This window comes from Hemitrygon akajei, chromosome 4 (assembly GCF_048418815.1).
Source record: "Hemitrygon akajei chromosome 4, sHemAka1.3, whole genome shotgun sequence".
NCBI classification, from domain to species: Eukaryota; Metazoa; Chordata; class Chondrichthyes; order Myliobatiformes; family Dasyatidae; genus Hemitrygon; species Hemitrygon akajei.
The window spans coordinates 19,046,843-19,074,797 of record NC_133127.1 but is presented as its reverse complement, the minus strand read 5'-3'; the positions used below and the strand labels follow the sequence as shown (position 1 = coordinate 19,074,797).

General features: G+C 43.1%; 1 protein-coding gene across 4 annotated transcripts in view; it reads right to left on the bottom strand.

Moving 5' to 3' along the window:
* The window catches only part of atrn (attractin), a 414,604-nt gene that overhangs the window by 329,091 nt on the left and 57,558 nt on the right, over positions 1 to 27,955 (bottom strand). For all 4 annotated transcript variants that reach the window (XM_073042130.1, XM_073042131.1, XM_073042132.1 and 1 more), the window contains exons 2-3: positions 18,847 to 18,930; positions 3,247 to 3,360 (exon numbers count right to left, since the gene is read on the bottom strand). In XM_073042130.1, the coding sequence (XP_072898231.1) occupies positions 3,247 to 3,360; positions 18,847 to 18,930 (198 nt within the window). The remainder of the gene's footprint in view (positions 1 to 3,246; positions 3,361 to 18,846; positions 18,931 to 27,955) is intronic.

The window sequence follows — 27,955 nt, the reverse complement described above, 5'->3', positions numbered from 1 at the left end:
TAACAAAATCAGGATATATTCCACTTATCTGAACGATGGTAAAGACCATTAACCATAGGTAATATCAACTGATGAAACTATTTGCATCTTGCATACTTTGAAAAATTACGCCCAATACAACTTAGTGTTTAACCAGCATAAAAATTGTAAATACAGTCAACAGGTTCTGCAAAAGTAGTGACCAGAAAAATGGTATTTTCAACACACTGTATCTGCACTGGCCATGTTTAACAAGTAGCAGTAAATGGAATCTGGACAAAATATTTTGAGATGGATGGGCAAAATGTACCCAGGGTTCCAATACTTTACGCTTAAAGGGAAAAAATGTATTTTTGTTGCACTGAACAGGTACTGGACATTTTAAAAGACATCAGCTGGGGCTCAGAAGCATTCAACCATAATTTGAAAGTTAACTGGAAAAAATATTGGAAATAACAAATACTATAAGTTTTCAGGTTCTTACATAGGCACATGGATGAAAGAAAAATAGAGGGTTATGTGGGAGGGAAGCCTTAGATTGATAGTGGAGTATGTTGAAAGGTCAGCACAATATCCTGGGCCAATAGGCCTGTACTGTGCTGTAATGTTCCATGTCCTTTCAAACTTTATTTTGACATTGCCCAAAATACAGGAAAGCTTAAAATCTGTCATTGTTATGGGTGCCAGACTTTCAACTACAAAATTGCACGATCTACAATCAGGCTTCTTCACTACATTTCTGAAACTTGCAACTTCTATCAAGCAGCACAGCAACAGATACATGGGAATGAATCGCCTGCAGGTTCTCCTCCACATCACACACGCCATCCTGACTTAAAAATGCAACATTCCTTCATCACAGTTAGATGAAAAGGGATGAACATTCCACTAACCAATACCACGAAGGTACCTTCATCATGAACCAAATCTTTATTACCTTCTCACAGATCATTTTAGTCTTTCCAATCACTCCAAAAATGTGAAAGGTAAACAAAGATTCTAATGATATTCTGTTTAACAAATACCTACTGCTTCTTTAAAATTCAAATGTTGTTACTCTAATTTAGTTCACCTGGCCCCATACTTATTGCACCGAACTTCAAGGTAAATCTAACCAGTTCCTTACAGGTTTTCTATCATGCAGGGTTGAGCACCAAACTAGCAAATCAGCCTCTTGGAAAAACAGACAAATGCTAGTCAAACAGCAAAGGATACCACCCAATGCACTACAAGGCTCAGTTAGGAATATTTAAATAAATGCACGAGAGTCTGCTGATCCAGAGTAACCTGGTGCTGGAAATCTATAAAATGCTGGATAAACTCAGTAGGTCAGACAGCATCTATAGAAAGGAATAAAGTGTTAATATTTTAGGCCAAGACCCTTCATCAGCAGGGTTCCTTAATCATAAGACTAAATTACTACAGTGTCTATAAAAAATATTCACCCGCCCTTGGAAATTGTCATGTTTAACAACATTGAATCACAATGGATTTAATTTGGCTTCTTTGACACTGATTAACAGAAAAGGACACTTCCGTGGCAAAGTGTAAACAGATCTTAACAAAGTGATCTAAAATAATTACAAATATAAAACACAAAATAAATGACTGCATAAGTATTCACCCTCCTTTAATATGACACACCAAATCACCACTAGTGTAGCCAACTGGTTTTAGAAGTCACATAATTGGTTGAATGGAGATCTGGTTTTGGAGACTTGTGTGCAGTCAAGGTGTTTCAACTGATTGTAGTAAAAATACATCAGTAGCTGTAAGGTCCAATTGCTGGTGAGTCAGTATCCTGGCAAAAACTATATCATGAAAGACAAAAGAACACTCCAAGCAACTCTGTGAAAAGGTTATTGAAAAGCACAATCAGGAGAGGGATACAAGAAAATTTCCAAGTTACTGAATATCCCTTGGAGTATAGTTAAGTCAATCATTAAAAAATGAAAAATATATGGCACAGCTGTATATCAGCCAAGAGTAGGCCATCCTCAAAAACTGAGTGACCGTGCAAGAAAGGGATGAGTGAGAGTGGTCACCAAGAGACCTATGACAACTCTGAAGGAGTTACAAGCTTCACTGGCTGAGATGAGAGACTGCAAATACAACATCTGGTGCCCAGGTCCTTCACCAGTCGCAGCTTTATGGGAGACTGGCAAAGAGAAAGCCACTGTTGAAAAAAACTCACACGACTCTTGGCTAGAGTTTGCCAGAAGGCACGTGGAAAACTCTGAAGTCAGCTGGAAGAAGGTTCTATGGTCTGATGAAACCAGACTGAGTTTTCTGGCCATCAGGCTAACATTATGTTTGGTGTAAGCCCAACTCCACACATCAACAAAAACACACCATCTCTATTGTGAAGCATGCTAGTAGCTGCATCATGCTGTGGGGATGCTTTATGGCAGCAGGCCCTGTAAGACTTGTGAAGGTAGCAGGTAAAATGAATGCAATAAAATAAAGGGAAATCCTGGAGGAAAACTTAATGCAGTCTGCAAGAGAACTGCAACAAGGGAGAAGATTTCTTTTCCAGCAAGACAATGACCTCAAGCATAAAGTCAAAGCTACACTGGAATGGCTTAAAACAACAAAGTTAAGGTCCTGGAGTAGCCAAGTCAGAGTCCAGACCTCAATCCAATTTGTGGCTGGACTTGAAAAGGGCTGTTCACTCATGATTCCCATGGAATCTGACAGAGCTTGAGCAGTTTTGTAAAAAAAAGAATGAGGAAAAAACTGTAGCATCCAGAAGTGCAAAGCTGATGGAGACTTATTCACACAGACTCAAGGCTATAATTGATGCCAAAGGTGCATCTACTAAATACTGATTTGAAGGGGGAGAATACTTGTGCAACTAATTATTTTATGTTTTATATTTGTAATTAATCTAGGTCACTTTGTGGAGATCCATTTTCACATTGACACATTTTCTGCTAATCAGTGTCAAAAAAACCAAATTAAATCCACTGAGATTCAATGTTGTACAACAATAAAACTTGAAACTTCTGGGGGGGGGGCAGGGTTGGGGTGAATACTTTTTATAGGCACTGTATCTTTGAACTCCAATTTTACTTCAAGGTTTGATTCTATACATGTTCTTCCTATTCTGACAATCAAGTACTTACTTCAGCTTTTGATGCCCATAGAAGGTTATAATTGCGCTACATAACTGCAGTAGCTTCAGTCAAGTTATGATTTGCAATCACTGCAAATTCCACAAGCAAAACAATCAAAATTCAGTTGATCAAGCTTGAAGACTCTTCTTACCTGAACACAGCTAACAGTGGTGCATAAACAGAGTCCCCATCATAGACATATAAATGGTCCCAGCTGCACTCTGTAGCAAAGTGAATGAAGCGAAGTCTCAATATAGTGTTTGGCCTAGGAAGAAAAACAAATTCAAGTCAGAACAATCCTAATTTACAAACAAGATTTTAAAAACTGTCCAAAACTTAAGACACAACATTGCACGACCAAGATTTTGAAGGGGAGACAGCATATTCTGCAGAGAATAATGAGAATCCCAAAGGATATGTGGCCTTGATAATGCCAGGATAAGAGATATATCAAGGTACCTGGAGAGGAACCTGGAAAAGGAGGAAGTTGCCAGTGTTAATGCTGAAATCGATGGTATAAGGAAGAACAGACGGCTGAAGAAATACCAGAGGCTAGGCTTTGAGGACTATAGATAATCAAGAAGAGCAGTGGTGATGTGAGGAAACAGGCTCTTTGGCCCAGCTCATCCATGCCAACCAAGATGTCTATCAAAGTTAGTCCCATTCAGCCCATATCCCTCAGGGCTTTTTTTTAAGTCCATGTACCTGTGCAAATGTCCTTTAAACACTGTAACTACACATGCTTCTCCAACCTTTTCTAGCAGCTTGTTGTACTAACCACCACTGACATGACCCTCAAGTCCCTTATCAATCTATGCCCTCAGGTTTTAGACTTCCCTAATGAGAGAGAACTGCAACTGCACTTTATCCATGTTCCTCAGAACTTTATATATCCCTATACTTACTTTCTGGCCACTATGCCACTGGGTTTTAAAGGCTGTTTATACTTCTGCGTAGGCTCTATACCAGGGGTGGGCAAACTTTTTGACTTGTGGGCCACAAAGGGTTCTAAAATTTGACAGGGGGGCCAGACCAGGAGCAGATGGACGGAGTGTTTTGGTAATACACCTCATAAGAGAAAATAAAATATCATGGGATATGTAGAAAACATGTGCTTTAATTTCAATTGAAAATGAACAAATGCATTACAACAAAATATCTGTCTTTGAAGTCCCAGGGTATTTAGCTATTTATTGAAATGACTTTTAAAACACTGAAAATTAAATGAATAAAATACAGCTTTTTTTAATAGTAACAGTTATTATTTTAAAGCACTGAAAATTCTGTTATTCTTCAAGATATTATCATCATCACTCTCCTCCTGACTGTCTTTATTTCAAAAACAGTAGGAGATGCAGGTCTACTTGTCCTGCTCCTTCTTATTCAATTGTCCCCTGTGCCAAAACTCAACAGCAACCAGCACAAGGACAGAACAGTGACAGCGCGCCAGTATGCGGAGCGCGTTATTTGATCTGGAGCGCATTTTTTATTTTGAGAACGTACGTGCACCTGCGCACTACTCATGTCCATCACTTAACAGAAATGACATGTAACATGAAAGGCTTATTGAAAAAAATATTTTCAAATGCATTTTTTACATAACACAACGAAGAAACTTATTTTTAATTTCAGTGGGAACAGTGTTGTTGGTCTCCCTTTTTAGCCAGCGCATCAAAGTCTGGATTTAGTTTTGTTGTGGCGATTCTCAGGATGGATCTGAGGTGTTGGTCAGTTAACTTGGATCAAAGAGTAAAGCGCAAATGTGGAATAATACGCTGCACCTCAACAAAGGTCAATGTATATAGAGTGCGTCATCTATTGGGAAAACGCCAGAATTGCGGGGGGAAAACGGTAACAAGGTTTATTAATATAATTTCATCAAGTTCTGCGGGCCGGATTAAAAAGCTTAACGGGCCGCATATGGCCCGCGGGCCGTAGTTTGCCCATGCCTGCTCTATACCGTAGTGAGCATGCGTTGGTGTGCGCCAAAACGCTAGTTGGCTGTGGGGTTTCTATGCCACTGTGTGTTTCTTCATGACAGACATGGACGAGGAAATGCATTTCAAACATTTTCGTATATTGGCAGGTAGATTTGACAATTTTGTTCATCTATTTCGCATCGATGTACAGACATGACAGCGAAGAAGCAACTGGAAATGCATAGGAGGAAATGTGATGCTACCAAGCGAACCAATCACAGTTGTTGCTTCCTGTGTCGCCGCGACGCGAATTACTTTTTTGGGGAGGTGTATGTCACCCTACAGCGTAGGTATGGCGTAGGGAACGCAGTACCTACGGCGTAGATGCAATGCAGAAGTATGAATCAGCCTTAAGGTGGCAATGCAGGTCTTCCAAATCTGGCAGTGTTCACGACTCATCTCATCATGTCAGTAGTTCCATCTTAGTTTTTGCTACTGTCAGTCATGCAAGTACTCAGGTATACCGTCACACTCAGATGTAGAAGGGACACAAGGTTGTAGTCCTCCGATAGGATATCTCTATACTATTTCGGGAGAAAAGTACCAGCCTATCCTTTCAGTCTCAGTAACATCTTCATGAATCTTTTTTTCTGGCTTTCCATCTTAACGACATCATTCCCGTAAGCTGGGCTACCAGAAGTGGGTACACAGTACTCTAAGTGTTGGCTCACCAGCAACTTGAACAGTCGTAATATGAAACCCTGCACTCAATCACAAACACAAGTCTGAATGCCCTGATTGATGAAGGCAAGTAAACCAAACACCTTCTTCATGACACTTTTTACACTTTCAAGGGTCTGGTTATGTGAACATAGGGCAGAGCTCTTAAATCACAATAAAACAGCTGGAGAATTTTGACTAATGAGGTAAATCTGAAAGTCAAATTGATTTCATTAATAACAATGAAACGTCTGTATTGCGATGAAAACCCAACTGGCTCACTAATATCCTTCTGAGAGAGAAATCTGCCATAATTACATAATCTGGCCAACATGCAACTCCACGCCACAGACATGGTCGACTCAAAGATTACTGTAATTTCTCACAGGCACATCAAAACATCAAAAGGTATAGTGGAATGTGTCATTTGTGTCAATGACCAACACAGTCTGAAATGTGCTGGGAGCAGCCTACTAGTGTCACTGACACCAAAATAGCACTCCCACAATTATGATTCTCCCAACCCAATGACTCCTCAGTTCAACCGCAATCAGTTACAGGTAATAAATGTCAGAATTGCATGGAGCATCCACATTTCCAAAATAAAAAAAAACATTTTTCCATGCATGTACAAATTGGCAAAAAAAACAAATTAGTACAACTAACATGAAGCTCAAGACTTGTGGGGAATAAAATGTGTTCCCGTTTAGAACACAGAGCATTACAGCACAGTACAGACCGTGCAGCAACTTTATAACCGACCCGAAAGATCAGTTTAACCCTTCCCTCCTACATAGCCCACTTTTTCTCTCATCCATGTGCCTATCTAAGAATCTCTTAAATGTCTCTAATGCATTTGCCTCTGCCACCATCCTTGGCAGCACATTCCACCAACCATCATTCTCTGACATCTGACCTATTCTTTCCAATCACCTGAAAATTACGTCCCCTTGCATTAGCTATTTCTACCCTGGGGGGGGGGATCTCTGGCTGTTCACTTGCCACAAGGAATCTAATGCCATTCCTTTGTTGTTGCTGGATGAAAATCTTGGATCTCCCGAACATAGGCTGAAGACCTCAGTGGGAGCTGCAAGTCTCCTAAGGAGTCATTGCAACATGGTGCCAACTACTTCTGGTGGGACAACTCTGGTGCAGTGTGGGGGAAGGGGTACTGACTAGCTGTCTATCATGAAAATTCTGCTTTAAGCAAGAAATAAGGTGGTCCATAGAATCACAGTTGGAATGCATAATAAGTGAGAAAACAAAGGAACTAGAAAAGAAGCTTAAAAAAAATTAGAGAACACATGAAACTGAATTGCCAAGGGATATAAAGCGAAACAAATATAAGTCTGAGACACAAAAATTAATATCATGCTCTGTGATAGGACTAAAGCCATTAATGATAGCACTAGAATGATAGAGATTAGAAAGACAGGTATTTCTCAATTCATAAAATGTTGTTTCTAAAAAACTTATTAACTGAAAATTCACAAATCAAACAGTTTTTCCCATTAGATCCAAAGTAAAACCATTGGTTATATTCGAGAGCTTAAAAATTTGTCAAGGAAACCTAAATACAGTCAGCCCTCCTTATCCGCGAATTCCGCATCCGAATTCAACCAACCGCAAATTGCGAAAACCCGGAAGTGCTCTTCCAGCACTTGTTCGAGCATGTACAGACTTCTTTTTCTTGTCATTATTCTCTAAACAATGCAGTATAATATAGCACTTACATTGTATTAGGTATTATAAGTAATCTAGAGATGATTTAGAGTATACGGGAGGATGTGCGTGGGTTATCGTGGATCGGGGTCGAAGAAAAACGGAAGTTCTCTTACTCAGTAAGTCGGAACAGGTACATCCTATATTATTTAGAGTCAGTTAGTCAAACGTTTGTCTTAGTATATAGTATATATTTTACCTTTCTATGCATATAAAACACTTAAGAACGCATGTTTCAATGCTGGGCTCGGGAACGGAAGTTCCCGAGTTCAATCCAGTGACAGACCGCTATCGAGTGCGCTCTCCACCATGCCGGTTTGATGTGAGGATCAAAAATGCAAAAACCCAAAACCCAATAATTAAACCACTGCGTTGGTTAGTAATAATTGTAGCTTTCATCGGGGCAGAGCCTTTCTCACTTTATCCTTTAAAATTGTTCCGATCGTTGACCGACTGTAGCCTAACGCTTTTCCAATGACAATGGCGTTTCACCTCTTTCCGATCGCTTTATTATTTCCACTTTATTTTCAATCGCGATCATGATTATTTTCGTGAACAAAAACACTGTGGATTCAGAGTTCTGCCGCTGGGTCCTAAGATCCACTGCATTGAGACAGGTTGAATAAGGGACTTGAGCATCCGCAAATTTTGATATCGCGGGGGTCCCAGAACCAATCCTCCACGGATAAGAAGGGCCAACTGTACTTCAAAATAACATCAAGAAAGTATCACAGTAAATCTTAAATTCAGATACCTAAAATATACATTATGTACCCTTAGCAAGATATTTCAATTAAACAGTAGTATCAGAAGACTGGAGGATGGCAAATGCTACTCCTATATTCAAGAAAGGTCACAGGGATGATCCCTTGGATTTTAGTCAGTGAGTTTTACATCAGTGTTGGGCAAACTACTGAAGCAAATTCTCAGAGCTTGGATATTTAAGAGACTCTTTGAGAGGCACATGAGTGAAAGAAATGAAAGGCTACGTGGGAGGGAAGGGTTACGTTGATCTTGGTTAAAAGGTCAGCACAACATAGGAGGCTGAAGGAACTGTACTATGCGGTACTGTTCTATGTACAATGTTCTGAAACCTAACAATCTGACAGATGAATGTGAAAAGACTATTTTATTTCAAAGAAAAACAGCTCACTAATGGAAAAATGGAGACAAGGTCAATTTTCTCCCCTCAAGAGAGCTGTGATTTTTTTTTTTGCTTAAAGCAGAATTTTCTTTGTAGCAGATTCATGATGAGCAATGGGGTAAAAGATTTCTGGAAATAGCAAGCCTCACGTAGTTGAAGCTGCAACCTGATCAGCTTTGAAAGACAGAGGGCTAAATCAAATCTTGTTTCTAATCTGAATTTTCACTGGCAAATTTGTTTATTGTCACAAGTGAAAAACCTGTCCTGCATACTATCCATACAGATCATTTTATTACAACAGTGCACTATGGAAGTACCAGGTAAAACCATAACAGAACACTGAATATAGTGGTAGTTACAGAAAAACGTGCAGTGCATATGGACAATAAGGTACAAGGCCCAAACATGATACATTATGCAAGTGGTCATGGTGGCTTTGTACGTCCATGTTACAGCTTTGAAGGAAAGTTATCCTTGGCGGTCACATGACGTTAAATCTGAGCTCGATGGACATTGCATCAATGTTAGTAAAGGTTCTTACTATGTTTGTTGCTGTCAATTTCTTTTTTTTGTAGGGGGATGGTGGTTGCTCTGTTGAATGGGGCTTAAAGAAAGTGACAAGAGAAATCATAGATCATTAGAAAGTTAAATCAGAGAGGCCATAAGGCCTATTGGATCTAAACCAATCCTCTACCAGACCAACACAATCATTCCATCCATCAGCCTTTTCTGTTGTCTTGTAAAGTTTTTCTTAGTAAATCCTTGTCTGAGCAGTGTTAAGACTTAAATATAAATTTGCCCTCAGCATTGTCTCCAAAGAGTAGGCAAGTGAACTTTGGCTACCCTGAAACCTGGAGCAGTTTTCTCATTCCTTGAGATGAGTAAGCATGAGGGCAACCTCTCCCAAAGAGCACCAACTTGTCCATATTAAATACAATTTAGGGGAGTACCCATCATCTTCAAAGATGTGTTTCAATTCCTTGGGAAATTTTTCTGCCAACACATTATCTGCACTTTCTGCCTATGCATTTCTTTAAATGTTCAAACCAGCCATGACAACGTTGTTTTTCTTGGATTGTCATAAACACATGCCGTTCATTCAGATCTTTCACACACATTCTTTAATTTTTTTTATAATAATAACATATGAATGCACATCCAGGGGCATCATTAAGGATTGTTCGCACTATCGATGCAACAAATTTTAACAAATGACTGATGTAAAACACACTAACTATTTTCACTTATTTAATCACATTTAGCTTACTATTAGTGCTGATAGCTGTCTCTTAGAGGACATCCAATCCTCAGAACCGTTCAGACATTTAGAAGACATTGTGAAGGATGAAGAATAAATATGATGAATCTACCCTACAAACAATAAAGCACTGCAATTTCTATCACCTAAACAAAGACAAAATGATTCAGGAAGTATAAAAAAAATCATGCACTGAGATTGGAATTTCTTTCATTATACCAAGTAAAATTTGTAAATTGAGGCATACCCATTTTAAATCATCACTTCTGAAATCACCAGAGAGGAGAACAGGAAGGTATTATACTGAATAATGAGATGAGTAGTTAATTAAATGTACTTAAAGAAGAAACATGGAATGAATTAATCACTCAGTGGCTAGTTTATTAGGTACACCTGTACTCCTGTCTATTAAGGCAAATATCTAATCAGTCAATCATGTGGCAACCACACAATGCATAAAAGCATGCAGACATGGTGAAAAGGTTCAATTGTTGTTCAGACCAAACATCAGAATGGAGGAAAAATGTGATCTATATGACTTTGACTGTAGAATGACTGTTAGTGCCAGATGGGGTGGTTCGGGTATCTCAGAAACTGCTGACCTCCTGAGATTTTCATGCACAACAGTCTTTCAAGTTTATGGAAAACGACGTGCAAAACAAAAATACATCCAATAAGCGACAGTTCTGTGGACAAAAATACCTTGTTAGTGAGAGAGGTCAGAGGAGAATAGCCAGACTGGTTCAAGCTGAGGAAGGCAACAGTAACTCAAATAACCATGTATTACAACAGTGGCATGTAGAAGAGTATCTCTGAACACACATGACGAACCTTGAAGTGGATAGGCTACAGCAGCAGTAAACCACATACAGTCAGTGGCCACTTAAATATTAAGTGCAGAGGTACCTAATAAAGTGGCTTCTGAGTGTCTATACTGACAAATACCAAAAGGAGGATAAACTTTCCTCTCCGTGCAAATAGCACCCAGAGATTTCAAAGAGAATATAGTGAAAAATGGCAAAAACATCATGACATTCTTTCAATACTTTGTTAGAAATTGCTGTTTCAGAGGACTCGTGGAGTATAAACATGTGAAACAAGATGAGAGGCATATGTCCAGGGAATTATAGATGAATCAGCTGAATAGCAATTACAGAAAAATAATGGGATTGCACTAAGGATAGAAAAGGACCAATAAAAATAATAATGAATAGTCAGCGTGGATCAGAAAACAAAATTAAGCTTGACTGACCTTATTCAATTTTCTGAAAAGTAACAGAGAGGAAAATGGTTGTGCAACAGATATAATTCATCAAGAATTCAATGATGTACCTCAAAAAATTACTGAATGAAGTCAGACCAGGTAAAGCAGCCAGCATAATTAAGGATCCCACCACCCCAGTTCTTCTCTCTTCTTCCGCCTCCCATGGGGCAGAAGACACAAAAGCCTGAAACAATGTACCATCAGGGTCAACATCATTTCTATCCCGCTATTTTAAAACTTCTTAAGTATGGCAAATGTTACACCTGTGCCCCAACTCTGAGGGGCCGAAGGGTACAAAGTAGCCCCCTCCTTTTTGAGAATCACAAGATCGCTATTAATTCAGGTCAGGAGACCCAGGAAATGAGAGAGAGACGCAGAATCCACAGGGGGTTTGAAATGTCCTGGCCCCTCAACGATACAAAGCCAAGGAAAACGGCCATTGTCTCTTGGAGATGGAATTGTGTATTGAGCACTGTACTATTCATCGACGCCCTCAAGGAATGAGCAACTTGGGCTGGTTGGGGGGATGGCATCATCCCAACCTGATTGACATCTGAGACCCCGTGAGTAAGGATAAAAGAAGGTCTGGGGAACAACCCCTTCAGACGCACCAGGAGAAACGCTAGAAATCCCGTGACAGCGTAATAGCGACAGCCGGCGGAAAGCCCACGTGCGTCCTTTTCCATTTGCCTCGGAATTGGTGGGGCTGACCACGGAAGACGGCTTAGCTAAAAGGAAAAGGACACCGATGACATTTCAAAGGATCGACATCATAGAAAGGAAAACGGGCAAGTTCTAAGCCTCCGTCTCTCTCTCCAACCAAAAGCTGCAGCCTAAATGAACTTGAGTGACTTTTATATTTCCATCGGACAATACATTATCCCCTAGACAACGATAGAGCTATTTCTTATTATTATTATACCCACGCTTTTAGATGTAGTATTGACAACTTATATTATCTGTATGTTTGCATTGATATTATTTTTGTGTATTTTTATCAATAAATACTGTTAAAAATAGTACCATCAGACTTCAATGGACCGCTCTATCTTTGCTGGTAAGTGACCCAGTTACAGGGTACGTAACAACTTGGGGTTCTCGTCTCGAGATTTGACACTAAATTGGGAGGCCAGTGAATCGGGCTTGTAAGTCCAAACTTGGATCTGGTACACGGGTAGCCAGACGGGAAACCAGCAAAGATGGACGTGGATGAATTTATAGAAAACCCGACTCTGGAGGCGCTAGAGGTGGCCACCAAATCGGACTTGATAAATATGGCGAAGGGGCTAAACTGGGCAGAGGTGAGGTTGTCAATGAAAAAGCAGGAGGTGCGAAGGGCCATAACTCAGTATTATATTGAGAAGAATGTGTTTGCAGCTGAGGTATTGGAAAATATCCCTGAAAAGGTACCAGCTAGTGGGACGGCTCAGTTAGAGTTGGAGAAATTAAGGTTGGAACATGAAATTAAATTAAAGCAGGTGGAAGCAGCTGAGAAGGAGAAAGACAGAGCTGAGAAGGAGAAAGAAAGGGCCGACAAACAGAGGGAGCATGCGCTCCAGCTAAAGGAGTTAGAGGTGAAACGGGAGCATGAGCTCCAGCTAAAGGGGTTAGAGGTGAAAAAAGAGCAGGACAGAGCTGAGAAGCAAAGAGAGCATGAAATTCAGTTAAAACAGCTGGAGGCAGCTGAAAAGGAAAAGGAGCGAGCCGAGAAGGAGAGAGAGTATGAGGATGCAGAGAAACAGAGGCAACATGACTTGGATATGGAAAAGTTAAGGCAAGAGCGAAGAGCTCAAGGGTCAGACCGAGAGGAGCGGTTTAATGTTAGTCGGGAGTTGAGGTTAGTACCTCCGTTTGAGGAGACGGATGTTGATAGTTATTTCTTGCTTTCTGAAATGGTGGCAGTGAATCAGAAGTGGCCCAAAGAGCCTTGGGTGGCGCTATTACAAAGTGTGTTAAAAGGGAAGGCACAACAGGCATATGCGGCATTGTCCATGGAGGAGGAAGAGGCAGAGAATTATGCCAAAGTAAAGGAGGCCATTCTCCGGACTTACGAATATGTACCTGAGGCGTATAGACAGAAGTTCAGAAATTTAAAGAAAGGGTGGAATCAGACGTATACCGAGTTTGCCTATGAGAAGGGTGTGCTCTTGGATCGCTGGTGTACAGCAGAAACAGTGGAAGAGGATTTTTGGCGTATCAGGGAGTTAATTCTGATTGAGGAATTTAAAGGTTGTGTTTTGGAGGATATCTGGATGTATTTGAATGAGAAGCCAAATAAGTCCAACTCCGAATTTGCTAGGTTCGCAGATGAATATGCCCTAACCCACAAAACAAAGTTTTCCTCGAATAAAAGTTACCAGAGAGACCGTGGGAACGATAGAGAAAGCCCGCCGGCTGAGGCAGAGGTCCCGCCGGGAGCTAGTGGTAAGATGGGGGAGGAGAGGCGAGGCAAGACGGCCAGAGATTTCCGGGCTTGACCTGTTTTAATTGTGGAAAGGGGGGACATATTGCAACTAGGTGCTTTGCTCCGAGGGAGGAGACAGGAAAAGGGAAAGCAGCCCACGGATGTGCCGTGGTAATCAGTAAATCGACAAGAGAGCCCCGGGTAGACAGGGTACGAGAAGGGTCTGAGACTTGTATGTCAAATGGAACTGTGTCTGTGCGAGAGGGAGACCCACCAGTTCCTGTGCGAATCTGGAGAGACACGGGAGCTGAATTGTCATTGATTAGCAGTAAGGTACTGGATTTTGGTCGCAAGACCGGAATGGTAGCTGTGAAAGGAATAGGAAAAGGGACGGAAACAGTGCCCTTGCATAGGATCATTATGAATTGTGAGCTAGTCTCTGGACCAGTTGAAATGGGGGTGCGATAAGAATTCCCGAGAACTGACGCGGACGTCCTTCTGGGTAATGATTTAGCCGGCGGTAAGGTTTGGTCAGCAATGAAGCTGACGAGACAGCCGGTGGAGGTCCCGCCCCTAGATTCCAAGATCTATCCCACATGCGCGATCACTCGCAGCACGTCGAGAAAGGCAGCTGAGAACGAGAGCAGTTTAAATCCGGCCAGTATTGATTTGGCCGAGACGTTTTTACCGACCCTGTACCAAGAGGGGTTAGAGGGTGGTAAAACTAAGAGTAGTAAAGTGAAAGAGAGTAAGGGAGAGGAGGTAGACCTGCCCTTAGCGAGGAGAAAAGTTCTAGAGGCACGAAATAAAGATGAGAAACAGATAAAGCTGTTAAAAGGACCAGGGTTGGACATGGATGATCTGTCTGGTTTGGCAGACCTGTTTGAAGAAGTTGAAAATTCTAAAGGTATTCCCGATAATGAAATGAGGGCAGTCCTAGATGAAAAGGGTGCCCTTACCTTGAAGAAGTCTGCTGGGTTGGCAGATGAGGTTGTTTCAGCCCGCGGGGTTGAGTTTACTCCGGAAGGGAGTTGCCCAGAGAGTAGCTGGGAGGATCAGAGGAAGTTAGAATTTGAACCGGGTACGGGTATTGAAAGCCTGGAAGAGGCAAATGTCCCGTTTGAGTGTGTCCAAGATGTGGATGCACGTGGTACTGAACCTAGTAATGGAGCTCAGAAAAAGTCTGAGGTATTTGATTCAGTTGAAAAGGAATGCAGTCCTTGTGGGTCAGATGGACTTGGTTCAGTGAAGAAAGGGTTAACCTTGGTAATAGTGGGAAGTGAGATTTCCCAGGTGGTTGTGCTCGAAGGTGTGTTAAAAGTTAGTGAGGAGATCAAAGGTGGTGAGGTGAATATTATTATTGAAGGAAAAGGGAAATGTGTAGTTCCCAAATTGAATGAAGAAAATTTAAAGGCTGGACTGATATCAGAAGCAGCAACCAGGCTACAGAGACAATGGCTTGGTACCACAAAGCCTGTGAATCAATTACAGCTTGAATTAGAAGGTAAGGGGGCCCCACACGCTATTGTTATTCCAGAGTGTGGTGTGACAAGGCAGAATTTGAAATACTGTTTGAACAAAGAGTTTAAACTGAAAACTAATAGCCTGAAGGGTCCTGAAGAGAAAACTAGCAACTTGCGTAAAATTAAAGAATTGTGTGGAGATTCGGAAGATGGTCTAAGTTTGGAACACATTGTTGATAAAATAACTCCTATGAAAGGAGCGGGCGAAAGCCTATTTCGCCAGGGTAAAAGAGGCGAGGGTTAATAGGACGCCATTTTTAAATAGCAGAAGCCGGTTTTAAGGGATTTCAACAAAGCATGTGAATAATAAAGACAACCCCCCCCCCCATGGAAGCTTGACTGTTAAGTTTGAAAGTAACATAAAGACTAGTATTTTGCATGAACTTTTGTAGTATACACGTAAGCTAAGATCACAACTCTTTAGTTTTTGTTTGCTGAAGGAAAGAAAATAAAGAAATAAAAAAAATAGATGTTTATTAAATTGAAGTCTGATGCTACAAGACTTTAGTAAGGTACAAGATGTTAAGATATTAAAGGAAGTGACAACGTAATCGTTAACTGTTTAGATGCTGAATTGAAAGTATAACTGTATTACTCTGTAGTGAAAAAGAAAACTTTTGTATTATGTTAGATTCTAAAATCCTGTAAAATTCTGTATTACTTCATTTTTTACCGATGCTAAAAAACGTGTTGAAAAAAGGGGGTGTTACGCCTGTGCCCCAACTCTGAGGGGCCGAAGGGTACAAAGTAGCCCCCTCCTTTTTGAGAATCGCAAGATCGCTATTAATTCAGGTCAGGAGACCCAGGAAATGAGAGAGAGACGCAGAATCCACAGGGGGTTTGGAATGTCCTGGCCCCTCAATGATACAAAGCCACGGGAAACGGCCATTGTCTCTTGGAGACGGAATTGTGTATTGAGCACTGTGCTATTCATCGACGCCCTCAAGGAATGAGCAACATGGGCTGGTTGGGGGGGATGGCATCATCCCAACCTGATTGATATCTGAGACCCCGTGAGTAAGGATAAAAGAAGGTCTGGGGAACAACCCCTTTAGATGCACCAGGAGAAACGCTAGAAATCCCATGACAGCGTAGTAGCGACAGCCAGCGGAAAGCCCACGTGCGTCCTTTTCCATTTGCCTCAGAATTGGTGGGGCTGACCACGGAAGACGGCTTAGCTAAAAGGAAAAGGACACCGACGACATTTCGAAGGATCGACATCATAGAAAGGAAAATGGGCAAGTTCTAAACTCCACCTCTCTCTCCAACCAAAACCTGCAGCCTAAATGAACTTGAGTGACTTTTATATTTCCATCAGACAATACATTATCCCCTAGACAACGATAGAGCTATTTCTTATTTATTATACCCGCGCTTTTAGATGTAGTATTGACGACGTATATTATCTGTATGTTTGCATTGATATTATTTTTGTGTATTTTTATCAATAAACACTGTTAAAAATAGTACCATCAGACTTCAACGGACCTCTCTATCTTTGCTGGTAAGTGACCCAGTTACGGGGAACGTAACACAAGAAAGATTGAGTTTACCTCATACTGTATTGTCCACCTACAGTGCACTTTCTCTGTAACAGTAACACTTCATTCTGCATTCTGCTTTTGCTTTACTTTGTACTACCATAATATACTGTTGTAATGGACTGATCTATATGAATAATATGCAAGACAAGTTTACCATTGTACCTCACTACTTGGACAATAATAACCAAGTTATCAAAGAATATAGTTGGTACATGTCAGGATGGATAGCTAACTGGCTATAACTCAAGTTATTATGATGGCTATTCAAAACAAATGAAATGGTTAATGTCATTTGAGGTCTAGTGGTGTCCAAATTTATATTATTTAGACTGCAAGCAAAATTTCTGAATTTAGACCATAAGACATAGCAGCAGAATTAGGCCATTTGGCCCATCGATTCTGCTCCACCAGTTCATCATGGCTGATCCATTTCCCTCAGTCCCAATCTCCTGCCTTCTCCCTGCATCCCTTCATGCCCTGATCAATCAAAAATCTGTCAACCTCTGCCTTAAATATACGTAAAGATATGGCCTCCACAGCCACCTGTGGCAAAGAATTCCACAGATTCACAACTCTCTGGCTAAAGAAATTCCTCCTCTTCTCTGTTCTAAAAGAACACCCATCTATTCAGAGGCTGTGGCCTCTGGTCCTAGACTCTCCTACCATAGGAAACATCCTCTCCACATCCACTCTATTAAGGCCTTTCACCATTCAATAGGTTTCAATTAGGTCAGCTCTCATTCTTAAACAGTGATTATGGATTAAGCAAAATAAGTGGGGGAGGAAAAGATGATCAATTTACAAAAGTGGTTTAACATGCTATAGGGCAACATTAATAAACTTGCAGAATGGAAAGAATAGCGATTACTTCAACACAGATAAATGGAAGGAGATTCATTTTGGTTTTGAGGAAAAGGAACATTGCAGAATGTAAATCTAGCTGGGACAAAGATAAAGAATTATTTCAGAGAACAAATAAACTATGAAAGGTCTGAAAGTGTACTTGAGCAAAACAAACCAAGAATTAATCACAAGAGGTACTGCAGATGCCAGAAATCTAGGGCAACACAGACAATGTGCAGGAGAAGCTCAGCTGGTCAGGGAGCATCTCTGGATGGGAATGAACAGTCGATGTTTCAAGCCTATACCCTTCATTGGGACTCAAGTACTAGTGTTTGTTTTTAAAGGGGTGGAACTGAGAAGAAATCATGTAATTAACCTTGACTAGATCATGTATGATATTGTGTACGTCTGGTCATTATTTTTATATTTAAAAACTGTAGGACATATACTATACATTCACAATCAAAACAGCAGCTTCAGTCCAGTTAACAGTCAGTGACAGAAGCGCAGACAATGCTCCAAGTGTGGTCTATCCAACAATTTATACAATTGTTGATAAATGATGTAACATGATGTAACATGATGTCCTAACCCTTGTAATCAATCCATTAAATAATATAGAACAACTCACTAGGTCAGTCAGTAACTGCAAGGGGAAATGGACAATCAATGTTTCATATTGAGGCCTTTCAATATGACTGCGGGGAAGGAAAGGTTCAAAAGCTGGGAAGTAACAGATGGAGAAGGGAAGGGTGGAAATAACAACAGAGGCTAGAAGGTGAGAGAAACTATGAAACACAAGGCTTTATTTCTTACACTATTTGCTGAGGCACTTTGCCAACATCAGGTAGGGTCAAAACCACCACTTCAGTTTGGTGGCCTGAATCTTGGCCTCAATCCTTAACCAGACATGCTATGACTTGTAGAACATTGCTCCAATCTGTTGCTATTGGATAACTTAGCTGCCAATGCCATGCTGTTTTTTGTTTCCTTTAAACAGGCAACAATTTAGGGACTTTCCTGGTCTGGTTTTCTCTGTGGTTCCCCCTGTAAAGCTTCAGACACATCACAAAATGAAGAATTTAAGGGAGACAGTGAGCAATCATCCATTGTCAGGTGATAATCATTGCACTATATATAGCTGCTGTTGATAGCCCATATCACTTCCTAATGTAGGTTCCAATCTAAATCCAAAGCTTCCTTTTCTTTGAATAGCAGCTGACCACCAGGAAAGCAAGCAGTTATCCGAGCGCTCAAATACTTCCTTAATAGCTAGTGTAACTGCAGATGCATAAACATAACTCCTCTGAACTCATGAGCTCATTTGACACTGGCTGCAATATGAGAGGGGGGGAACTCCCTAACAAAAGTTGACTTACTATGATGAATAGAAAAGATAGAAATACTCACTGTCCTTCAATAAGCCAGGTACACTTTGTTTTATATTTGTAGTTCCCTGGTCCATCTGTAAGATATCCGAAGTCTCCAGTTAATCTGCAAAGTAAACAAAACTTCAGTTACTAAAATCGAAAAAGTCATTTTAAAGTTGTGCTATGATTAAAATAGTCACATTTAGAAGTTAACTTAAGCATAAAATTAAAACACAACCAAGTTACCCTATTCCAAATCTTAGCCAAGACTTTACAATGTTTTTAATACTCGACCCTGACACAAAGCCAGGCACCTCAGGCTTAATCGAGTTGCCAAGCTCTGCATCCAATTATCAACTCATGGGATATAACACTCAGTTCTCACAGCTCCATACAAGTATCATCTGAATTTGTTCCAAAGCCTTTGTGGACCTAAATTTGTCAAGTGAGATCACCCTAAAGATTAAATGGTAAGGATAATAAACCAAACATTTTCTATGTACAGTCGAAAATGACTGAATACAATGGAGTGGGACTATGTCTGGAAAAGATAATTGCAAGAGCTTTCAATATGACCTCTGAATTAACTGACTGAATTGTCATTGTGCATACATACATTTTCAGAATTCCAATTACGCAATTCCCAAATACTCTGCACAGGTGTCCAACAATGCTAAAAAAAAATTCTCAACCTATATCTGCACTCATAATCTGTGGACGATACAATGCAAATTTTAACACAGAACAAAAATAGAACAGCACAGAAACAGGTCCTTCGCTCCATGCCATGCCAAACATGATGCAGAATTAAACTAATTCCCCTGCCTGTACACAGTCCACATTCCTATTTTAAAACTGTTACAATTAACAAGGAAATGTGAAAAATGCCACCATAGTGAATAATAAAAGTAAATAATGTGGGTAAAATGCAGGAAAAGCTTCAGAAGGAAATGGAGGAGAAAAACAGATTTAGTTGAAGAAAGACAACAGATTGAATAGTGCATATGGTTTGGCACAATGATACATTGCTGAGATGCACATCTTATGTAATCCTATTCGAAACATACATGTACTGTACTGCAGTGGGGTATGACACAAATGCCATTATTTGATACCAGTTCATCGTGTGGGCGGGGGGGGGGGGGGGGGGGAGAGGGAAATAATCAGTTCCAATTGAGGTCCAGTTATAACAAGCACCCCAACAGATTAGTTTTGATTCAGACCGGCAATTTAGATCCCTTGTTGCACGGTGGTAATATTGCAACCTTTAAGGTCATGATGAATCAGACGGAGTGACTCAACACTATGAAAACAGCCTCTCTTTCCAGGGTTCAATTTCAGCATATTACTGTAAGTTCTACCAAAATCACATATAATCCCTCATGTGTCTAAGCGTACAATCTTTCTTCAGTGTCTCTTTCATTTATTGATTTGAATTTGGTAGGAAGGGGGAAATGTGGAAAATCTGAAAACAGAAAATGCCGCAATCAGACAGCATCTGTGCAGAATGCAAGCGACAAGAATTTGATTTCAATTCTGATAAAGACTTTCAAGTTCATGTACAAGTTTATTGCCATTCAACTGTATACATGTAAACAGCCAAACAAAACAATGTTCCTCCGGACCAAGGCACACAACACAGTACATATAACTCACAAACAACACCAAGTAATATAACCACAAATTAATTAGCAAGCAATAAAATTATTCCAAAAGATTGACATTTAGCATAAGCTGCATTTATGACACAAATTAAAAAGAAAACAGTATAACATTACTGGTGCTTCATGAGTGATGAGACCTGGGTGGTGGCAGGGAATTCAGTAGCCTTACGACCTGCAGGAGGAAGCTGTTTCCCATCCTAATAGACCTTGTCTCAGTGCTAAAGTAGCTCCTGCCTAATGGTCAAAAAATATTACAGGACAAATGGAAGGGATCATTCACAATACTAAGGGCCCTGTGTATGTAGCACTCCTGATACATATCTCAGATGTGTGGAAGATACACCCCAATGATCTCTCTGCAGTCGTCGTAATCCTTTGTTGAACCTTATGGTCAGACATTTTAAACTGATGCACTTTCCTTCTCCAGAGGTGCTCTAAGCTTTTAGATATTATCAGCATTTCTGTTTTATTGCATAGCGATCCACTCGCTTCCTTCACTTATATTACCTAAAAGGGATTCATCTGCTCTCTTCGACACCATTACCTGCACACTAACCCACTAAAGTTCTACTCTTGGGCCCCTTCCTCCTTATCAGTTTAATGTTGCAGCTCAGTACTATTATCAAAATGAACAAACACCTTTAAACACCTTTACTTATCCCCTTCTTTTCCAGTCCTGAAGAAGGACCTTGGCTCAAAATGTTAACTGTTTACTCTTCTCCACAGATGCTGTCAGGCCTGCTAAGTTCCTCCAGCATTTTGTGTGTGTTGCTGAATTATCATTTCTATCTTACTAACAACTCAGACATTTTAGTCACATCATTTTATTAAACTACTTGATTTTGGAATCTTTTGTACTTTCCCACATTTTCTCTTGCCTCAAGAATAATAATCCCTCACCATATGTTAACAGTTAATGGTTCCAGCTTCTTGGCTGCTGTCCCACCTCTTCCAAATCTGCTGTCGAATGTCTTTCCTCAAAAAACTAATGCTTGCCCATCCATTTCGAAAACAAGTGCTCCATCTCCACAAGAAATTCTGCAGATGCTGCACTCAGCTTTTTTTCTCTCCATTATTATTTCAGCTTTCCAAATTCATGTCTATGTTAAAATTACTTTTTTTTAAATCCCTCCAGTTAGATTTATGCCTCACCACCAAGATTGTTTAATGTCATTTCCAGTACACAAGTGTAAAGCAGAACAAAATAATTGTCACTCAGGATCTGAAGCAGCACCAAAAAAAACATAATAGGATAAAGATCACAGTAATAAAAAACAATAAATATAAATACATAGTAGAGCTTATATACTTCGATTAATTTTATATCCATAAAGTGATGCTAGGCACAGGAGGGTCTCTACATAAGGTGACTGACAGGAAATGATAAAGCAGTGGTGTTGGGGGGGGGGGGGGTATGGAGGGCTGGGTTAGTGGGTGGAGGTATTGATCAGCCTTTTTACTTGGAGAAAGTACCGTTTTTGAGTCTGGTGGTCCTGGCATGGATGCTAGAGCCTCCTCCCTGATGGGAGTGGAATAAGCAGTTCATGTGCAGGGTGGGTGCAATATTGCTAGACATTTTCCAGCACCATTCTGCATATTTGTCCCAGATGGCAGCAAGACTGTTGCCAGTGATGCACTGCGCAGTTAGACTCCTCTTTGTAGAGACTTCCTGTCCACTACAGAATCAAACAGCCCTAAACATAGGCACCAAGTAAGACTTTCATGACAAGATAAAAATAACCTCTCTTTGTTTATCTTGATCTTTCTGCAACCTTAGACAGGGTTGATTACAAAAGCCTGCTGTTAAATATTATCCAATAAAATAGACCACAATCATCTAAATTTTTACTCCAACCCAATCACTTCCTGTGATTCAACGATCTACCCAGGAACCTCTCAAGCATATTCCCCAATTCAGTATCATAGCTGATCTTATACGCCACCACCACATGTCCTATCCAGATATCTCTTAATTCCTCTAACATCCAAAATCAAAATGTTTTGATCTCAGTTTTGAATGTAGTCAATCACTGAACTTTTATTGTAGAATACTGTAAATACTCCAGAATATTCAAATCCAAAGATTCATCATCTTTAAGTAAAGAAATGTTTTCTTCATCTCAGTGCTGAACAGCCTACCACCACCATCACTACCTGTGGTCACACCACTACTATCTTCCCCACTCACCCCAGTTCTGGATCCCTCAGCCCAAGAAAAACATTCTAGCTACCCTGATCCTGTAAGAATTGTGTGTTACATCTCATTCGAGTTAACTTTAAGAGGCCTGACCGACTCAATCTCTGCACATATGACAGACTGTCATCCTTGGAATCAGCCCAGTGAAACTCCACAGCACTCTCTCCTGCCAAGGTCAGACCCTCTGTATTTCCTCCAAAAAAAACCTTCTCAGACAAACCTCTGAATCTCTCAATACACTTTAAAAACACTCCTTAAAACCACCTCCTTGAAGAAGCTTTGATCCTCTGCCTTGATATCATATGGCTTCTGACCTCCTATCACATCCCCCCTTCTATAACCCTGTATCTCTTCCACCAATCAACTTCCCAGCTCTTTACTTCACCAATCCCCCACCCTCCTGGTTTTACCTATTGTCTTGTGGTTCTTCCTCCCCATTCCCATTTTTTAATTTGACTCATCTTCTTTTTCCAGGCCTAATGAAGGGTCTCAGCCCAAAACTTTGACTGTACTCTTTCACAGATGGTGCCTGGCCTGCTGAGTTCCTCCAGCATTTTGTGTGCGTGTTGCTTCACTTGGCATCATTTTGTTTTGGATAACCTTGTGATTAAATGCCTTGGGACATTTTTTTTATAAATATAAATGTTACGGTGTAATTTGAAAGCATTCTTATTTAAAAAACTGGATTGAGCATTAGGACATCAAAAAAGCAGTTGGACAAAACAGTACTTTGAATTCCATGTCACACAGATAAAAAGAAATGCAGAATTGATTTATTGTACCTCCAATTGTTATAATGACACACACACACTTTCTGGTTTCACTCCTTTGGTCAAGTCAAGAAATTAGGATGAACTGTTACAAAAATCATGTAATTGTAAAGAGAACCTGTAATTGTAAAGAGAACCTAAATGCGAGACATTGCTGGACTGTTTGAAACTGGGTTTTCTGTTACAACAAAATACTAAAGATTTCAATGTGGTTTCAAGTGTCTAAGGCACTTCTCCTTTAGTGTTATTGTTGTAACACTGAGCATCACTGTCCCTCATCAATATTGCTGCTTTTAAAACTAGAAAATTAATCAGCAAAGGATCATAAACCAAAAATAATAATCTAATCAAACAAAATTAAAAGATTAGAAAAAAATCTAATTCCTTCTCAGTGACAACTAGATTGAAAAGCACAAAGGAATGTCTCTTAAACTGACACTTCAATTTTCCAAAGCAGTGGAAAGTTCCAAATTAAGTTTCAAACAACAAAATTTAAACAGAATAGTGTGGTGACCCACTTCCTAGTGCACTCGAACCGGCTCACAAATAGCCAGCGCGCCGGCACAAAGGCCAGGTCTGCTTCACCAACAAAGGGAAAAGCCTGCGGGGGTTTGTGAGTACGTGCACCTTACAGCATCCGCGCCCGGGGAGAGCGGGATGAGGGAGGCTTAAAAGCAAGGCTGTGAAGTTCGAATAAAATCTTCTTCTTTAATTGCAGTTTACCTACTCCGTGTCGTTATTTTAGCACTGCGTGCAGCACACCGCTACAATTGGTGACCCCGACGGTCCAAACGATTTTTGGATCGGAGATGACCGATGCCGCATCTGTTCATGCGGTTTCGTTGAAACTGCCAAGCTTCTGGACGCTGCGACCTTACCTCTGGTTCCAGCAAGCAGAAGCCCAATTCCACGTTCGGCAGATAACCTCAGAGGACACACGTTACTACTACATGGTGAGCTCCCTTGACCAGGAGACAGCGGCCCAGGTTGCGGAGTTCGTACAGTCTCCCCCAGCGGACGGCAAGTACACGGAATTCAAAGCCCTGCTCCTAAGGACTTTCGGACTCTCACGGCGCGAGTGGGCTGCCCGTTTACTGCACCTGGATGGCTTGGGAGACAGACCACCATAGGCTTTAATGAATGAGATGTTGTCTCTGGCCGGCGGACACAAACCCTGCCTCATGTTTGAGCAGGCATTCCTGGAGCAGCTGCCCGAGGACATACGCCTGCTGCTGTCCGACGCGGATTTCAGCGACCCCCGGAAGGTGGCAGCCCGGGCAGACTTGCTGTGGAAAGCCAAGGTGGTGAGTGGGGCGTCCATCGCACAGATCACCCGGCCACGCTCCCAGCAGCAAACCAGTCCAGGCCCGGCCGCAAAGCCCGCTAGCCCCAGAGGCAGGGGTGGGGAGCCCAACGAACAATGGTGTTTCTACCACCAGCAGTGGGGCGCAGAGGCCCGCCGTTGTCGCCTGCCCTGCCAGTTCCCAGGAAACGCCAGGGCCAGCAGCCGCTGATGGCTACGGCGGCTGGCCATCGGGATAGCCTCCTATATGTGTGGGACAAGAGGTCGGGACGCCGTTTTTTGGTCGACACCGGTGCTGAGATCAGCATCTTACCTCCGACGAGTTACGACACCCGCAACAGGGAACCGGGTCCCCCCGAGGGCCGTGAACGGCAGCACGGTAAGGACCTATGGCACCCGTACGGTGCAGCTACAGTTCGGCTCCAGCCGGTTCACGTGGGACTTCACACTGGCCGCCGTAGCCCAACCGCATCTGGGTGCGGATTTTTTGCAAGCTCACAGCCTGCTGGTTGACCTGCCGAGGCAGAGGCTGGTCCATGCCGAGACCTTTCAGACATTCTCCCTGGGAGAAGCCCAGTTGCCAGCCCCACACCTCGACTCCATCACGCTGTCTGACAACGACTTCACTGGAGTCCTGGCGGATTTCCCATCGGTTCTGGCACCGCAGTTCACAGCAGCCATGCCCCGACACGGCGTACAGCACCACATCCCGACCCAGGGACCACCCCTCCACGCCCGTGCTCGGCGGCTTCCCCCGGACAAGCTCGACTGGCGAAGGAGGAGTTCAAGAGATGGAAGAATTGGGGATCATCCGGCAGTCCGACAGCCCATGGGCCTCCCCCCTGCACATGGTGCCTAAAGCAACAGGGGGCTGGAGACCATGCCGCAACTACCGCAGGCTGAACGAGGCTACCACACCGGACCGCTACCCTGTGCCGCACATTCAGGACTTTGCAGCAAACCTGCACGGCGCACGGATCTTCTCCAAGGTAGACCTCGTCTGAGGATACCATCAAATCCCGATGCATCCGGACGACGTCCCCAAAACAGCTCTCATCACCCCGTTTGGCCTTTTCGAGTTCCTCCGCATGCCGTTCGGCCTGAAGAATGCCGCACAGACGTTTCAGCGGTTAATGGATGTGGTGGGACACGACCTGGACTTCGCTTTCATCTATTTGGACGACATCCTCATAGCCAGCAGCAGTCGTCAGGAGCATCTGTCCCACCTCCATCAACTCTACGCCCGACTGAGTGAGTACGGTCTAACAACCAACCCGGCCAAATGCCAGTTTGGGCTCGACACCATTGACTTCCTGGGCCACAGGATTACTAAAGACGGGGCAACCCCTCTGCCCGCGAAGGTAGACGCGGTCCGCCATTTCCCCCGACCCACCACGATCAAAGGCCTTCAGGAATTCGTAGGTATGGTCAATTTCTACCACCGCTTCCTCCCTTCAGCTGCCCGGATCATGCGCCCCCGTTTGCCCTGCTGTCGGGTCCGGGCAAGGACATTACCTGGGACGAGGAGTCCGCCGCTGCTTTCATTCAAACGAAGGAAGCCTTGGCGAACGCCACGATGCTAGTGCACCCCAGAATGGACGTCCCTACCGCCCTCACAGTGGACGCATCTAATACGGCAGTCGGTGGGGTACTGGAGCAACTCATCACGGGCCGCTGGCAACCCCTGGCGTTTTTCAGCAAACACCTGCGGCCACCCGAGCTCAAATACAGTGCTTTCGACCGGGAACTGTTGGCGCTATACCTGGCAATCCGGCATTTCAGGTACTTCTTAGAAGGTAGGCCCTTCACCGCGTTCACGGACCACAAGCCGCTTACCTTTACGTTCACAAAGGTGTCCGATCCCTGGTCGTCCCGCCAGCAGTGCCATCTGTCCTACATCTCTGAATACACGACGGATGTCCGGCACGTCTCGGGTAAGGACAATGTCGTGGCGGACGCACTCTCTCGCCCTAACATTCATGCCCTTTCCCAAGGGGTAGACTTTGAGGCGCTGGCAGAGGCGCAGCAGGCAGACGAGGAGATCCCGAGTTACAGAACTGCAGTCTCCGGTTTGCAGCTCCAGGACCTCCCCGTAGGCCCAGGTGAGAGGACCCTACTCTGTGACGTCGCCTCCGGCCAGCCCCGTCCCGTCATCCCGGCACCTTGGCGGCGACACGTTTTCGACTCTATTCATAGCTTGGTGCACCCCTCCATCAGGACAACCATCCGGATGGTCTCCAGCAGGTTCGTTTGACACGGACTCTGCAAGCAGGTCAGTGAATGGGCCAGAACGTGCATGCACTGCCAGACAGCCAAGGTGCAGCGGCACACCAAAGCTCTGCCGCAGCAGTTCCACCCCACCCACCGGCGTTTCGACCACATTCATGTGGATATCGTGGGCCCCCTGCCAGTGTCGCGAGGAGTGCGCACCTCCTGACTATCGTGGACCAGTTCACAAGATGGCCAGAGGCGATCCCGCTCACCAACACCACCTCCGAATCCTGCGCCCAGGCACTGATCGCCACCCGGGTGTCCCGCTTTGGTGTACCGGCCCACATTACCTCCGACAGAGGCGCCCAGTTCACCTCCAGCCTGTGGTCAGCTATGGCCAGCCTTTTGGGGACACAGCTGCACCACACCACTGCCTACCACCCACAGTCGAACGGTCTGGTGGAGCGTTTCCACCGTCACCTGAAGTCGGCTCTCATGGCCCGCCTGCGAGGAGCCAACTGGGTGGACGAGCTTCCCTGGGTCCTACTTGGCATCTGCACGGCGCCCAAAGAAGATCTGCACACCTCGTCGGCCGAGTTGGTGTACGGCACACCCCTGGTCGTTCCCGGGGAGTTCATCCCAGCTCCAAGGGGGCAAGCGGAAGAACCCGCAGCAGTCCTGGGCAGACTACGCGAGAGGCTCGATGACCTGGCCCCCATACCCACTGCGCAGCATGGGCAGAACCCGACCTGTGTACCCAAAGACCTGCAGAACTGTAAGTTTGTGTTTGTACGAAGGGGCGGGCATCGGCCACCACTGCAACGGCCCTACGAGGGGCCGTTTACGGTGATCAGAAACGACAGGTCCACGTTCGTGCTGGACATTGGGGGGAGAGAGGAGGTTTTCACGGTGGACCGACTCAAACCAGCCCATGTGGACTTGGCACAACCGGTCGAGTTTCCGGCACCACGGCGCAGAGGCCGACCTCCCAAACAGGGTCCGGC